The 16,669-nt window shown below is 37.7% G+C and overlaps 3 protein-coding genes across 7 annotated transcripts; 1 reads left to right on the top strand and 2 right to left on the bottom strand.

The window, feature by feature from the left end:
* The first annotated feature begins 3,374 nt into the window (after positions 1–3,374).
* On the top strand, positions 3,375–7,795 carry LOC120007493 (probable polygalacturonase At1g80170). 3 transcript variants are annotated; one of them, XM_038857751.1, is made up of 10 exons: positions 3,375–3,410; positions 3,487–3,792; positions 4,521–4,652; positions 4,759–4,929; positions 5,019–5,039; positions 5,236–5,443; positions 5,585–5,666; positions 5,736–5,844; positions 6,020–6,136; positions 6,549–7,635. In XM_038857751.1, exons 2-10 carry the CDS (start codon positions 3,577–3,579, stop codon positions 6,825–6,827), a joined length of 1,335 nt encoding a protein of 444 aa, XP_038713679.1. In that variant the 5' UTR covers positions 3,375–3,410; positions 3,487–3,576; the 3' UTR covers positions 6,828–7,635. The 3 variants fall into 3 exon arrangements, with proteins under 3 accessions (XP_038713679.1, XP_038713681.1, XP_038713680.1); XM_038857753.1 differs by lacking the exon at positions 3,375–3,410 and adding an exon at positions 7,664–7,795 and having other exon boundaries at positions 3,439–3,792; positions 6,549–6,833; XM_038857752.1 differs by lacking the exon at positions 3,375–3,410 and having other exon boundaries at positions 3,439–3,792; positions 6,549–6,833; positions 6,914–7,635.
* Positions 7,796–7,979: 184 nt separating this feature from the next.
* Positions 7,980–10,203, bottom strand: LOC120007495 (peptide deformylase 1A, chloroplastic/mitochondrial-like). Of its 2 annotated transcripts, none has more exons than XM_038857755.1 (4): positions 9,757–10,203; positions 9,362–9,451; positions 9,206–9,273; positions 7,980–8,403 (listed from the first exon to the last, which is right to left on the bottom strand). In XM_038857755.1, exons 1-4 carry the CDS (start codon positions 10,174–10,176, stop codon positions 8,007–8,009), a joined length of 975 nt encoding a protein of 324 aa, XP_038713683.1. In that variant the 5' UTR covers positions 10,177–10,203; the 3' UTR covers positions 7,980–8,006. The 2 variants fall into 2 exon arrangements, with proteins under 2 accessions (XP_038713683.1, XP_038713682.1); XM_038857754.1 differs by having other exon boundaries at positions 9,697–10,203.
* A 1,499-nt stretch (positions 10,204–11,702) lies between these two features.
* LOC120007492 (pentatricopeptide repeat-containing protein At1g52620) lies at positions 11,703–16,086 on the bottom strand. Of its 2 annotated transcripts, XM_038857750.1 has the most exons (4): positions 13,125–16,086; positions 12,934–13,046; positions 12,574–12,649; positions 11,703–11,724 (listed from the first exon to the last, which is right to left on the bottom strand). In XM_038857750.1, the coding sequence occupies exon 1, from the start codon at positions 15,871–15,873 to the stop codon at positions 13,459–13,461; it is 2,415 nt and encodes an 804-aa protein (XP_038713678.1). In that variant the 5' UTR covers positions 15,874–16,086; the 3' UTR covers positions 11,703–11,724; positions 12,574–12,649; positions 12,934–13,046; positions 13,125–13,458. The 2 variants fall into 2 exon arrangements, with proteins under 2 accessions (XP_038713678.1, XP_038713677.1); XM_038857749.1 differs by lacking the exon at positions 11,703–11,724 and having other exon boundaries at positions 12,336–12,649.
* Between the last annotated feature and the right edge of the window lie 583 nt (positions 16,087–16,669).

Below are 16,669 nucleotides of genomic sequence, written 5' to 3' on the forward strand. Positions count from 1 at the left end.
GTCACGTACATAAACTAACAATTATTTGAGGATCCATTGCCCACCATATAATATATGGTATAAAAGGAATAAAAAACAATTTTATGCCAACACAGCCTGAGCAACAAAACAAAAACAAAATAGAAATTAGTTCTGTTTGGTAGAATTTATCTGCAATCAAAATAAATTAACTTATAAATTGTGTGAAACAGACGATTTATGAAAACAAAGCACTTCAATACAAAGGAGGTTGCATATTATGAACTAGACATTTGCTTGGCCTTTTGATGCCCATATCCATAGTGACAAGTGACTCACTTGGCAAGAGACCCTTTTAAGGCAAAAATATCCATTATAGAGTTAGGCCATTCGCATCAGTATTTCTTAATCGATTTTTTATTTTAACTATTTAAATACTATTTTTTCTCAATTTACAGTATCTCTATTCAATCATAATTGTATCACTATCTCTATTATATATATTAAAGAGAGGAGATAAGAAGAATATTATTAAAATATTTTTAGAGTTTCACTTTTTATGTTATAAATGTGGCGCATATGCTATACTTTTTTAGACAATCTGAATTTTTCAGATTAAGATAGAGTTACTAATCCGCCTTGACTTTTGTCAAAACCTTTATTTTTTGTGCTCTATTTTACAAAGCTAAAAAGAAAAAAAGTACCATCCACAATCTAGAGATGTCCGCACTTACGGATTGGTACTTTTAATTCAATCTAACCCAAACAACCCGAAAATGCATCTCAAAACGAAAAGGAAAAATGAAGAATGATTGAATTTTTTTTTTTTATAAACAAAAAGACTTGAAATTTGAAAGCACCCATTCGAAGAAGAGTAACATCCTTAAGTCCACAGTTGTTATCACCCAACCGGATCAAATATATGTAAGAGTTGTTAAGATTTGTATCCGATATTGGTTAAGTGTAAATCACCGATGTGGTTTATAGATAAAGATCCAATCACTCTCAATAAAAAAAAAAGAAGGTCATTTTAAGGACAAAACCTTGCGAGATTGTACAATACCTCTCCAAATTATTAGTATTGAATTTATTCGGTACTCTTACCGTATTCAATTTATTACAACAAGGAAGAGCATGCATGAGACCTTGTAGACCTAGATCAACTATATTTTTTTGTAACGTTTTTCTTTAATTTGTTATTGATTTAATTTAGTAACGCTAAATTAATGAACTAATCAGATGCAATTCCTACCCTTTTAAATGCAAAAATGTGTTGGTGTGTTGAAGATATAAAGATTGGACCATTATACATTACTTGTCAACACACACACACAACATCGATCATTGTCTAATTTATCATCAACAACTACTACTAGTGATACTCATTCGACTTCTCTTTTCTGACTTTGGACCATCACCCTCCAATATCTACAATCTTCTCTCAAGTTACACTGTCTAATGTGCATTTTATTTATGAAAAAAAACACTAAATTCTATATAAGATAAAGTAATTTAAACCAGTGTGATTGTCATTGTATGGACTCGGATATGGAATTAGGTTGTTGTTGATGTCGGGTTCTGGAGTTAATTGGGGGTTATGCAGTTAAAAGATCACTTGGCAATAGGTTAGTTGGTTATTTTTTCGGAAGTTCGATTCTAAACTAACGCAGTTATTTCCAAATAGTTTGCACTTGGCCTCAATCAAACTAACTTGTCCGATGCATTTGCGTATGCCTAGCTGGTCCAAGTTGGGTTTAGTGGGCTGTACAAGAGGCACGTATGTTGAGTCATTATGGGTTACAAAAAATAAAAGTCAGGTGGTTAAACGCATGGGTCAAGGTGGGCCAAATGCATAAACAAATAACAACAGAACTGGCTCGGTCTTGATAAAATTACGGTTGAATTGGTTAGATAGGTAGGTCGGATCGATTCTGATAACACTGATTTAAACTCTAGCTATATTTGTTCCATAGAAAGACAATCTAGCCGAATTTATTATTAAATAATGAAAGAAAGAAGAAGAGAGATGCAGTACCCGACATGGCAAGCAGCCAAGTTAGACTAATTACAATTAACCATGTTTTAATACCACTTTGAAGTATAATTGACTACATCTCCCGGAAGAACGATCAAATGTGTTTTCTGTTTAGGGTTTGACAGCAATGTTTTTGTAAATATTATCGTAGTTCATAATGGACCGACCTTTCAAGGCATTTGTGTTATATAATATACAAAGTTTTATATAATACGGAATTTCATAAGAAGTCAAAATCTATCATATTCATATTCCTGTTGATTACTCTCTATGATTAAACATTATCCTACTTTTAATTACACATTAGCTAGTCACCAGATAAGACTAGATGATTTCAACGTCATTGTCTCGCTTTAGGAAAAAAGATAAAAGATGACAGCAACATCCATATCAAAAGCAATTCAAGAATGTGTGATACTTATTTATTGGGTGTGGTAACATTATTATGATGTCATTATTCTCAATAAATGAGTCTCATACACTGCTGTGATGCTTTTGGAATGGATGTTGCTGGAATGTGTAGTAATGTTGTTCACTTTAATCAAGTCCTTTTTATCGATGATATAATCACTGTATGAGCCACAAAACGACAAAGCAATACTGGCACATGGACTGGGTTAGAAGATTTGTAGGTCCACAACTTAGAAGACACCCAACAAGCTCATGACCTGAGCTAGATGATTTATATGTCCACAACCTAGAAGACGCCCAACAGACCCACGACCTGAGTTAAAAGATTTACAAGCCCACAACCTAGAAGAGATCCAACACGCCACAACATGGGCTAAAAGAATTACATGTCTAATGCCCGAGTTGCCAAGCCATTTAATACATGCCTTCAATCTTTCAAGTTCCTTCAAGGCCCAAGGCCTTCTAAAGTCCTCCTACAGGTCCATGACCTTAACAATTAGGCGCAAGCCCAAAAGCCTGTTCAGCTTAGCATCCACGTGTCATCGGTGGGTTACATGAGTCAGACGCATATAAATAACAAGATCTTGACATCTTAAAAAGTATCCCCTTCTTGGAGGTATTAATCGCTCTCCCTTTCTCTTGAATTACGATTTCTCCCACTAAAGTTCATAACCACTTCATTGACTCTACTTTTGGAGTTTTCGCGGTCGGTACCACACCGACATTAAGTTCTTATTCGAAGGTATTTTTTTTTAATCTTTGTAAATTGTTGATGATCTCAATCAATATTAGGTTGATTGTAGATTATCGCGTCTACAATCACTTGCACCCGACTAATTAATAAATTGTTAGCCATTTTTTCCCCCTTAAAACAGGCTTGAACTTGATAAAGCCTAGCCCAGTTCGGCCCGGCCCGTTTAGACCTATTTAGGCTTCTAATTGATGGAACATGGACAAAGCGACGTCGTGTGGGTTCTGTTGTGGAGTTGTCGGTGCTCACTACTCAGTACCTTCTCTCTCCTTGACCCTTTTTGCAAAGAGCCAAAGAAGGGAACAGTTTTGACATTTTCTCTGTTTTGTAGATGCACAGACGATGTTTCCCTTATCAAATCTTGAATGCTTAAACACTCCAGGGGTCGAGTACTTCAGTCTCGCGTTCTCTGAACAGAAACATGAGGAACTTAGGATCTTGTTCGTGTTCAATGCGTATTGTACTTCTCTCTTGTACATATGTGTTGATATGCTGCATAACTGTTCATGTGGAAGGATTTGATTCTCTGTTGCAGCTCCCACAATCTGGGTTACCCATTACCCGAATCAGGTCCAAACGGGTCCTCCATCTCGGTGATTTTGGTGGCAAAGGAGATGGTATTCATAATGATACTGGGGTAACACTCTGTTTCTGGTTCGATAGTGATAGTTTCTGACCGTGTTTTACTCTTTTTAATAATGTAATTGACTTCTGGAGATTGATGATATTGGAGCCTCAGTTTATTTAAACTCATTTATTCTGCAATTCATGAGATTAAATTGTCAATTAAATGTAACCATCTTGTTCTTTTTAGTTATTTGTTTCGAGTATTATGTAAATTGAGAAAAAATTTAATGATGCTGAGCTTTTTTATGTTTCAAGTGGATTCAAGTTGTATTAATCAATACCCATCTAGTCAAACACCATAGATTTTTGAAGGGTTATCATAATTTAGTCACTACACTTCTCTAAGGCTGTAGAATTTGACAATTATTTAGGGATATATGCTGATGAGAGTGGTTCAAAGTATTACGGAGCCAATCTGATATGAAACCATCCCGTTTGCAAAATAGAAAAATTTTCAGGCTGAAACCACTTTTTAAAAGTTTGTTAAATCTAGGGAAAGCATGCAAAAGTTCGGAAGATAATGTGGGTCTTGAGCTAATTCCATGATATTATTTTGTTTCTTTCTTCTCTTCACGATGTTTACAATATCAATCGGCAATACTTAGTCTGTAATTCTTTCTTGTTTGAAATAGCGGCACAGGCTTTGAATGATGGATATATGTGCTCTCATTCTCTTTCAACTATACTCGTTATTTTAAGGAAGTCTTCTCAGATGACATTGTATTTATATGCTGTCAGGCTTTCAAGCATGCTTGGGACATTGCTTGTTCTTTCCCGTTGCGAACACAAATTGTTATTCCTTTTGGATACACCTTCCTGATATATCCTACTGATATTTCTGGTCCATGTAAATCAAAGGTCACTTTGCGGGTGAGTGCCAAGCGTTAAATCTTCCAGTTAAATAACTGATTTATTGTACAATCCATCTTCGCCTTCTTCTACTGTGTAGTCAATGAGTTGGAGTTGTTTTTGATAGGTATCTGGAACAATTGTTGCTCCCAAAGATCCTGATGCATGGAATGGTTTAAATCCTCGAAAATGGCTATACTTCCATGGGGTGAACCACCTTACCATGGAAGGGGGAGGGAAAATAAACGGAATGGGGCAGAAGTGGTGGGCTCGGTCTTGCAAGATCAACGCAACAAATGTATTCCTATTTTGCATTCTTAGACCTATTTTCCTTTTAGGTTCCGTGTCTGCATTTTCCAACATTGACTTCATAATGTTTTATGGCAGCCTTGTCGACGAGCTCCAACGGTTAGTGCAGATTTCTACTTTCAAAAATGCAGTTAGTTTCTTTGACCTGCCTTTCATTTGTTAAATTTTTTTGGGTTTTGTTTCTATATGCTTTTATTGCCCAAACATGCTGCCTCCTTCATTAATTGGCTTAATCTGGTATAACTTTCCTCTCATGGTTTTATATGATTACTATGGTACCACAACTTCATCACAGGCCATTACCTTTCATCGATGCAAGAACTTGAAAGTTGACAACCTTATGCTGGTCAACAGCCAGAAAATGCACATTGCATTTACTAATTGTGTCCGGCTTAAGGTATCTCGTCTCAAAGTGATAGCACCAGCTGCAAGCCCTAATACTGATGGAATTCATATAAGTTCATCCCGTGGTGTTGAGGTCAAGGATAGCATAGTCAGAACAGGTTGGCTAGTTCAGATACTACTACAATTTTTATGGCATTGCCTTGTTGGGACTATGAATATATTTATTTTCTCATTTCTTTGTGTGTGTGTGTGTGTGTGTGTTGGATGATTCTGGCTCATGTTTTCAATTATGCATCCAGGAGATGACTGCATCTCTATAGTTGGCAACTCTTCGCAGATCAAAATCAGAAATTTTGCGTGTGGACCTGGCCATGGGATAAGGTAAACATAACATTCGCAGCTACCATGGATCACCAATATCTTTCGTAACTGTATTGTATGATCCATCAGTATTGGAAGCTTGGGAAAGTCGAATTCTACATCATGTGTGCATGATGTAATGGTTGATCAAGTTTTCCTGTCTAATACGGATAATGGAGTGCGGATTAAAACATGGCAGGTAATATTCCCAGCATCCTTGGTCTCAAACTCTCCTCCTCCCTTGTCCCCATCCCACCTTCCCCTTGTCCCTGATTCTCCATTGATACTTACAGTATAGAAGTGTGCATAACTGGATATTACAATATTGAGACATGGATTTTAATTGTGTCATTGTTTCCACACGAATTTGACAGGGAGGCAGTGGTAATGTCACCAAGATTCAGTTCCAGAATGTGCTCATGGAAAATGTATCAAATCCAGTTATTATCGATCAATATTATTGTGATTCACCGCTGCCATGTGTAAACCAGGTATGGGATTCTTTCTTTTTAGCTTGGCAATGTGACTTCTTTCAAAGGGTTTCGCTGAAATTGCAGTGTGATTTTATGATAAATTGTTTTTAGGGAATTAGTTTTTGTACTCGTTAAAATTACCTAATTGGATTCTACAGCTTTCCAATTGAGGAACGTTAGCTTTCTCTATTTAGTTGAAAACATATTACATTACTTGGGTAACTCTTAGAAGACGTTATATTACTCATTTAGCATTATACACGCATTTGGCGTCTACCGCCCTCTAAAAAAACTTCATTTTTAAACTTGTCAACGATGTTGATGTAAGAACATGTGGTTTGTAAAGCTAGCATTGCAAAATGGAAAACTAGTTGATACGCTCTTCTAATGGATAGAAATAGTTCTTTAAAATCTTCTAATCTGAACGCAGACTACGGCCGTTAAAGTCGAGAATATATCCTTTGTGCACATAAAAGGTACTTCAGCTACAGAGGACGCTATAAGATTTGCTTGTAGTGACAGCTTGCCATGTGAAGGTTTATATCTAGAAGATATTCAACTGGCGTCGTCCTCTTCGACGGTGGCAAAATCTTTCTGCTGGGAAGCTCATGGCTCGAGTCTTGGTCCTATGTATCCTCCTCCTTGCTTCTGCAATGACAGCATTATTAAGCTGAATGTCCTGTCCGATGCTACTCTTCAATCCTTATGAATAGAGGTTTGCACGACAGCACTTCTCCCTCAGTTAGATAATATATTGTCACAATACACAGGTATCCATGTATATATTGTGCATAGGTATCACTAGTACCGTTGGATGGCGTGAAGTCTTATCAGATTTGATATCTAACCGAGACAGATGAATGAGAATTTATGGATCTCCATGATTCTCAATATCCGATTGATCAACGGATTACCTTATGAACAATATTAGATGGAAAATCTAATTCAATTAAGTATCCATGCTAAACAAGTTTTGGGTTCAATCAAGAAGATGACAGTTATGGATGGTCGAGGTTAAAGAAGTTGAAGAACTCAAAACAAAATGGCAAAGCATTGAGAACAACTCAACCTGCCTATCTCGTTGTTCATTGATGCCGATGACATAGAAGTAGCAAAAGAAAGAGAGCAAAAAACACACGTCTCTCCATTATTTTTGACATAGTCATGTTGCTATCTTCTGATAATGGAGAGGTAGGTGTTTCTTGCTCCATATTTCTTTTTGCTGCTTCTATGTCATTAGCATCCATGACGGTCACGAATATTCATCTTCCATCTCTTACTGTCATCTTATTGGTTGAACCCAAAACTTGTTTAGCATGGGTACTTAACTGGATCAGCTTTCTTTCCAATTAGCGAATAAAATGTTTTGCTGTTTTGCTGTGCTGCAGAGGTGATTGAAGCCAGTCATACATTGTTTTGAGCTTCTCAAAATGTGTATATACAACTTTTGATGTTTTATTCTTGCCTTGTAGGCCACATGCCTATTGTTTTGAGCTTCTCAAAATCTGTATATACAACTTTTGATGTTTTATTCTTGCCTTGTAGGCCACATGCCTAGAGAAATATACTGATTTACTAGAATATCTATCCTCCATAGTCATCTGCATCAGAAACATTGCTGAATCGACTTGATCATCACTGTCAACTGGATTTTCAGACTTGGATCTTCAAAACTTCCACAAGGACTCAGCACCAAAGAACTAATTGGCATCAAGCCTCGGGCACCCTTCCGCGAGAGGGGCTCTAAATTATCTACCATTCGGTACGATACAAGAATAAATGAATAACAATGTGCTTGCCGCTGGCAGTTGGCACACATTTGTTGGAACTCACAAGCGCTTTTAAACTTCTAAGACATTCCTCAATTTATGGGTAATATTGGACAAAATTAGTGCAAGTATGAAGAAGAAAGACATCTTAATCTCACCTTGGTTATCTGTATCAGAATCAGAAACAGCTGAATTGACTTGATCATCATAGTCAAAATGGATTCTAAACTCGGATCTTCAAATTTCCACAAGCACAATAAGTCAGCACCAACAGACCAACGGACGCCAAGCTTGGGGCAGCCCTTGGCAAGAGGTAAGTACCATTTATCTAAGGATCGGAATGTTCGTGGGACCATCTTATCAACATAAAGGGTACCGTCCAAATGATCACACTCGTGCTGCAAAATACGTGCTTGCCAGCCTTTGGCATCTACTTTGATTGGCCGGCCATCGCGATTGAAACCTGTAACTTCAACTTCAAGATACCGTTCCACCACTGCTCCAAATCCACGCACACTGCAAAAAATGATACAAGAATAAATGAATCTCTAACTTCCCATCAAACTTTCAGCAATATCAATAAGCACGAACGTAAATAAAAAGTTCAGATTCGGTGCAACAATAAGGAATTAAAACACCTACTTAGGCAATCAAACACAACTTTTACAAAGTTGGTGAGCCTTGTAGACGCGTAACTTAAAAGTAAAGAATTATAAAATACGGATAAGCAATGGGAACCCATTCAGGGTATTGTTGGAAGTGCATTGGTACTTTAGTTTTCTATAATATATCACAATGAAATCTATCACCTGATAATGGAGACAATAGTAAAGCTAGATCACAGCCATAAGCAATGCTTACCAAGCTATTGGTTTTGTGAAAAGCCATTTATGTCATATGTTTCCTTGTTCCATTTGCCTTTTTAATAGTTCACACCAATGTAATTCATCTGATTATATCTTGTAACCACGACACAATGCAAATAGCAAAGAATATTGAATGTTCTAAGAAGGCAAACCAAAAGGAACAAGCGGATATGCTGCTAGTTTGCTGGCTAATCACCTATGATAAAATCATTGTCTGTTTGGTCTTCTTGAGCACGTTTTATATATTCCACAAAATTAAAAACTTGAATTTCCTCAAAAAAGTAAAGGTGCAAAAATGTTAAAAGGCACTATGCTCATACTTCTGGAAATCAGTCTAATCTCAAGTGAACTTCACCATAAGTACACCAGTCAATGCAGCAGCGACTAAAAGGACAAGAGAAAAATGTGAAGGGGAAAGAAATGCGTTTAGCAATCAATTGTTAGCATCTTACCTCAGACAACCTTCGAAAAATAGTGCAGTCTTGTTGCTCTTCTTTTTAAGCTTCGGGTTCACAATGACCTACTTCACAAAAAGTAAAAAACTAATGGAGTGTACAAGTAAACTGACAATTCTTCATACAAAACCTACAGATGAAATGATGGCATACCATAAGATCAAAAGGTCGTCTATCCTGCTCATTGGTCTCTTCTTTGGGGTCATGACTTATGAATTCTTCTGTATCTTCCAACACTATAATCTGGAGAGATAAAAAGAAAGGCAACGGTATGTAAGTTAATGAATCAATTACACAAATACCATAGCAAATTAATGATTTGAATTGATCTATAGATTGATTATAATTTATACAACAATGGATGCAAAATCAACACAAACAACTTCATTAGTAAACATCGTCTTTCCAAAAAAAATAAAATAGCAAGATCATTGCTTTCTCAACCTACATGAAGGAAAGGAAGAGACAATAATGTTCAAAACAAAAACCCTTAAAGGAATGCCGATTTGAGGAGCAGCGAGTCCAACACCATGAGCGAATCTCATCACCTTTATCATATCATCAATTATCTTCTGGATCCGCTCGGACACGATTTCCTCCAGGTTCACTTCTCGGGCCGGTTCATGCAGAACCGGGTCTCCCGCTTTGACAATCTCCGGCAAGCTGGGTTTCTTATTTTCATTCAAACCGGGCAAACCCAAAATCAAACCCACACACATACCCACACCCACACCACTCGCAGCCGAACCAAAATCCGTAAGCAAATATGCTGTTGTAGTTGAAGACGAAGAGTGCTTTCTCCGGGTCGCCGAATTGAGAGTGAAAGACGGGCTAGGGATCAGAAACTCAGGTTTGGAAAACATTGTGCTGGTCGGTCGATATACTGAATTGATGGTAGTGGTTTTGCGGCAAAATTTGGCCGCAGAGATCTGTCGGAGACAGAATGAGAACCGAAGGAGGGTCTCCATCGGCGCTCTTGTAGAGCTGAACCAGTGCCCGGGAGTCTAAGCAAATTGGGATTTAGAAATCTGTCACAAGGCCCCGTACTATTCAACCTTTGGGCTTGGGCTTAAGGCCCACCAGTACCAATGGCCTCTGCTTTGGTTACTGGATTAAACAACCAATAATTGTTGAAAATCTTAACCCAAACGCATCTAAAAAAAACACATTACAAAACGTCAAAACCAGACAAAAAAAAAAAAAAACTACAAAAAATCACGAGCCCACACGAATTTGTCATTGGTTTTTTAGCCCTATAAAACATATCTTCAATGTGAGAGGAGCTTAGTTTTACTTATAAACCACTTGATTGGTTATGCTAGACCGATATTGGATTTTGGTGATAAAAATCTCATATCGGAAGATGATGGGTTTGAAGTGTAGCTTATAAGGGAGGACAAACATCTTATTGTTAACCTGAATTTTCAATAGAGAGTTAGGCTTAAACTTGTGATGCTAGACTTGGGCCTCATCCCCTGTGACGGGTATTTATCATTGGTGCTTTCATTAAGAGCGCGCACACTTGCATGTAGACCTGTGGGCTGATACTATTGTAGGCGGGTCTGTCCCAGAGCCCATTCCTTTGTGAAGTTGGGTTAGTAGACAGTGGGCCGTGTTCATCGTGGACGGGTTGGAAAAGAGATAAAGACCGTTTAAAAAAAGAGAAAGAAAAAGGTCATTAAAAGTAACTCAGAAAGCCTTAGATCCACTGGACATGACAAGGCTATGTGATCCTGGTTCGCAAGGATTGGGGAGGTAAGTGGGTCATATGCTGAAATGGTACAATCAAAACCATGCACGAGGACGTGTATGCTCCCAAGGGAAGAGGATTGATGAGCATGCTGGCAAGGGAAGAGGATTGATGAGAATCCAACATCGGAAGATGATGGGTTTGAAGTCTAACTTATATGGGAGGACAAACTTTTTATTGTCAATCTGAGGTCAATCTGAGTTTTCAATAGTGAGTTAGACCCAAACTTGTGATGTTATACTTGGGCCCTCATACCGTGTGACGGGTATTCATCATTTAGTCTCGACACTCTACCACACTTGTGGACTGGGTCATGTCAGACCCAACAAGTGGACATGTAAATACTCGTCGAGATTACTTCAATATCATGTTGAAATTCTCAACCAAAACATAATGAAAATATTGTCATATTGTCCGTTATGGGCCATGAACCTCCACAAATTTGTTCTTCATGAGTTATCGTCATTAATACTTAAGAGCATAAAATGCATCTTCAATGTTAGAGGAGACGGACATTATTTATAAATCACTCGATTGGAGTTACGCTACGTTTTGAGATTTGAGTCTTAACAATTAGGCAAAATTGGGTATTGGAAGCCAAACAATATTCTGTACAATCTATATACGCATATGTCCATTGACTTGGCCAACAATGGCGCCTAATGTCGGACCTTTCGGCCCGAACCCATCCCTTAAGCCACACTTTACAATTAAATGGTCTAATCGCATGCGTGTGATTAATTAATGCCTAATCACATCTTCTCCCCTATATATATACATGTTGCATTTATGAACATGTATATCACAATATCAAATCATCCAGGGACATATTAGCTTCAATATGGATTCAAGTTCATTGACTGGTACTAGCAAGAGCTCCGTGGATTTCCTAAGAAGAGAAGCAGCAAGCAACAATGGAGAGAGGAGAAGTACAAGATCCCCAGTCGCGGAAACTAAACCATCTGCAGCTGATTGTAAGCTAGAAAGCAAAGCATCCATGGATATAAATGAAAGTGCAGAGGCATTCATCAAGAAATTCAGGCAGCAGCTGTTGATACAGAGGCTCGACTCCATTGAAAACTACCAGCAGATGCTTGCCAGAGGTCTATAAACACATTCACAGCTATACCTTCCATTGATATTTTTTTTCCCATTTCTTATTTGTAATTTTTATTGAATCCTACATATGAATGCTTAATCAAGTCACAGAGTCAAGCATTCATATGAATAGCAATAATAATAATTAAGATTGAATATTTAAGCTGTGTACTTACGAATCTTATGCATATATAATTGCTAAGAATCACCAATTATTTGTGTATTGGTATGATGACATGAATGTCATTAAATCATGGAAGAGATGTTGATAATATAAGATAAACAACAATTTGCTTATATACAAGTGCGGAAGCAGCCACAAATCAGTTAAATATTATCTGCAACTCATCAGAAGAGATCGAAACACAAATTGAGATTGATTGGGATGAGTATGTAGCCCAGTAACATGTCTGTATTAATATTCTCAGCACATAACACAAACTGAGGCTGCTCTGTTATTTGACTACTATTATGACTACCGTTTCAGTAATATTATCTTTTATTGCTTCAAACTCACCGTCTAATGTAGCTGCAACCGATGATAGATTGATAGCCAATTCTGCGGTTCTGAACTTCGTGCAATATTCTAGTTACTGTAGAATGAAGCAATGTGTCAGTCAAGGTAAAAACAAAGGCAAAAAAAAAACGAAGGGGAAGACAAATTTATATACAATATGCTGAGAGAGAAAAATAAACATCAGAAACATAAGTGAGAAATGATCATTAATCATATCAAAATTAAGAGAGAAAACAAGAGAAAATTTAAAATACAATAATTAGTTTAGGGACTCTTCTGTTGGATTGCAGATGAAAAGCAAATTATAAAACCCTATTTACAATGGCAGTCCAAGGACATAAGCATTGCTCCTGTACATACCTCCAACCCCAAAGCAGTCAGGTAAGCTTGAGTACATTGGTATTGTATCTATTTAGTTGCTTGATCAATAGTGGAAGATTAGACTTTCTGGGCATATGTACTTCAACGGCTGCCTAAACAAGAATCAAGAATGGAAATCAGCCCAGAAACAAAAGCAAACTTCAACCTTTAAATCTTAAAAAATAAATTACCTTCATAATTTATGCAACGGTCCGATACCAACTGAGATGGATCCTCAAGAGCCATGGACAATTTGAATGTTTTTCGCAAAAGTGAGGGCTGATGTATGGATCCCTACCCTTGCATCGTAAGGAAATTGTTTTTGTGGTATGAACCTACATCTTACAAGTTGCTTTTACCACTTTGCTAAAGTTTGCCCTCATCAATGAGCACCATAACTTAAGACATGTGGACCCTTCATTGCTCATTGGTTTTACAGGATCAGAATGAAGATTCGAAATTTTTTCATTCCCTGTTTACCTTAGTATTCTCCGACCATCCACGTGGTCATGAGCCTTGCAGCTTTCAACCATAAGCCTTGCAGCTTTCAACCAAGCTTTCCAAAATAATTAAAATCTCCGAGTTCATTATCTGAGGAAAGTACTGGTTTAATATCTGAGTGTACCTGATAGCAATATGGATTTCACTTTCATTTAAATGACAAGAGATGATATCCTTCCACTCCTTCAATCTTCCCTCGAGACAAAGACCATAAAGCAAGGCAGCAAAAGAAACAGAATCTGGAAGGAAGCCCTTGCTCACCATCTTATCGTTTAATTGCAAGGCAGTTTTAACCATCTTATGTTGGCAAAGACAGACTAGAATAGAACTATAAGCTGCAGCCCTCCTGGACCATCCATCTGATATCAGCTTTCCATAAAATTCCAGAAACATAGACCTCTTGCTCTCTTGAGACTCATTTTCTTCCTCTAAAATTGCACTTGGTGCATTATTCGTGAAACCATTTACCAGATAGTTGAAGGTAACATCATTAGGAATGCACTTCTTTACCAGCATTAATTCAAAAAAGGAGGCCGCCTTTGCAAGTTTACCCTCCTTACAAAAGCTCCCAATAAGTATAGTATATGTCACCACATTAGGTTCCATACCACAAGATTGCATCTCATTAAAAGTTTTCTCTGCTTTGCTGTAATCTCCATTTCGACAAAACCCATTAATTAGAGTGGTATAACTGACCACGTTTGGCTTGCATTTTCGTTTTATCATCCAGCTAAACATACTCAGAGCACCTTTCAAGTCATTCTGCTTTACGTACCCATCCATAAGAGTGGAAAAAGTGACCTCGTCTGGGAGGATATGATGCCCTTTCATTCTCTTGACGCATGATAGTGCATCCTTCATCATCCCAAATTTGCAGTAACCCTTGATCATGGCATTATAGCCCACAACACCAGGGTCAAGTCCCGTTTCAAATGCCGTCTCAAACAGCCTTTTGGCGTCATTGAGGTTACCATTTCTGATGAATCCATCCACAAGAGTGGCACAAACAAAGGCATCAGGTAATATATTTTGGTCAAGCATCTCGGAAATCAGCTGCTTTGCATATGGAAACCTTCCTTTCCTGCAAAGTCCACTCACTAGAACGTTATATATAGCAGCATCTGGCATTACTCCCCTTTCTACCATTTTATCTCGAATTGTCAATGCAACATCCACCTCTCCAGCAGAAACAAGTCCATGGACAAGTGATCCATACATAACCAAGTCAGGTTTATGCCCTCCCTTCGTAATCTCAATGAGCAAATCAGAGGCCCTAAGATATTCCCCTTGTTTGCTATAGACATGTATAATTGGAGTATAAGTAAACTTATTTGGCTTCAATCCTCGCTTCATTGCCTGTTCTAGAAGTTGGCGAGCTTCCTTAACCTTTCCATCCCTACATAGTCTGCTAATTAAAGTATTATATGTTACAATATCAGGCTCACAACCACAGTCAACCATCCATGTTAAATTCTCAACTGCTTCAACTTTGCAACCATGCTTAAATCGAGCATCAATAATGTTGTTAAAAACTCGAACATTAACATCCAAACCCCTCCCTCTCATTTCCTTCAAAAGCCTGTCAATGACCTTGAAATTACCTTCTTTACAATAGCCATTAATTATAGCTCCATAAGTTTCTAATGTCGGCAAAATCCCCTTCAATTTCATTTCCTTGAAAATTCTATTAGCCCTTCCAACGTCACCTATCTTGCAATAACCATCAATCAGTGTATTGTAAAACACAACATTGGGCAGACATCCCTCACCCCATCTTTCCTCGACCAACTTCCTTCCTTCCTCAACTTTACCTTCGTTACACAGAGCCCTCAACATTATACCAGTACTATAATTATCAACATCTCCATCTCTCAAAACCATTTTATCATATATTTTCCTTGCAGTGTCAACTTTTTTACACTTCACAAGTACATTAAGCAAAGAATTACAAGCCAAAACATCAGGAACACTATTATATACATCATTGGCAAAATTGTAAAACTCAATAGCCTTGTCAACAAAACCAGAATTAGTGTAGGCACAAATTGCGGCACTCAATGCTTCAAGGGAGGGTGTTATATCTTTGCATTTCATGCTCTCCAATAAAACATCAATCTCACAGAACACTCCAGACTTCGCCAAGAGCTTCAAAAGGGAAGAATACGCCAACCCATTTAGCTGAGTAGGTTGCCTAGAAGCCCATTCGAAGAACTTGAGTCCCAACTCTGGGTCACTAATTTTATCAAACAGAAGGTGTGCAACTTCCGAGACGGACGTCTCGCATTCATCGAAGAGGCGTTCGAGGGAATCTTCATACCGTGAGTGAGATTTGAGGATTTGAATAGTTTGATTGACGAGTTTCTTGGTACGGCGAGTGAAAGGAGAAATGGATTTTCCGGGGACAAGTGGTTTGATCCGACAGAGAAGAGCTTTAGACATCAGATAGCGCAACAGTGTAAGAGTGTGCGCTCGGGCGGACAGGGTGATGGGCGGTTATGTAGGCCCCGTTTGGCACTCCGGTCGCCACTCACTCACCACACCTCGGCGAGATCCACCGGTCGTTTGACAGTAGTTTGGTGTTTGGCTTCCCGGTCCGTTGAGCCTGCACTGCTCCAAATGCCGGTAGCACCAAAAGCAACTGAGAGATGCTTTTCTTCCTGCCGCAATAGAGTCACCGCAAGTTACTGTTACAACACGCGATCTTCCGTCTTTCGTAAATGACGGAAGTTTTTTTTTTTTTTTTTAAATCTCATTAGTCAATCTTATTAATTTAAATTATTTTTAATAGTTCAATCTTATTTTTTAATAGTACAAATATTAAAAATTAATAGTTCAAAACAAATAATTAAGTATTATGATATATTAATTTAAAACATATATTAGTGTTATAAACTAAATTACTAATTTAATTTTTAGAAAATAAATCATCATATAACAAATATTAATTAACTAAATTAAGTTCACAAAATCATTTATTACAATTAATAATTAAAATTAGACAAATTTTATAATTTATTATCTCACTTCACCTCACCGCAGTTTTGTTCATCCAAACGCTCAACTGCACATCAACGCATCTCAGCATAGTTTTTTTTGTGACATGCTAAACGTTTTTTGTCAGCATAACTCACCTCACAGCTGAGTAATTTTTTACCTCACAGCACCTCACCTCAGAGTACTAAAATACAAAGCACTCCCAAACGGACCCGTAATTGGGACAAGTAGAACGGGGTCG

Source organism: Tripterygium wilfordii, chromosome 10, assembly GCF_013401445.1.
Source record: "Tripterygium wilfordii isolate XIE 37 chromosome 10, ASM1340144v1, whole genome shotgun sequence".
In the NCBI taxonomy this organism is placed as follows: Eukaryota; Viridiplantae; Streptophyta; class Magnoliopsida; order Celastrales; family Celastraceae; genus Tripterygium; species Tripterygium wilfordii.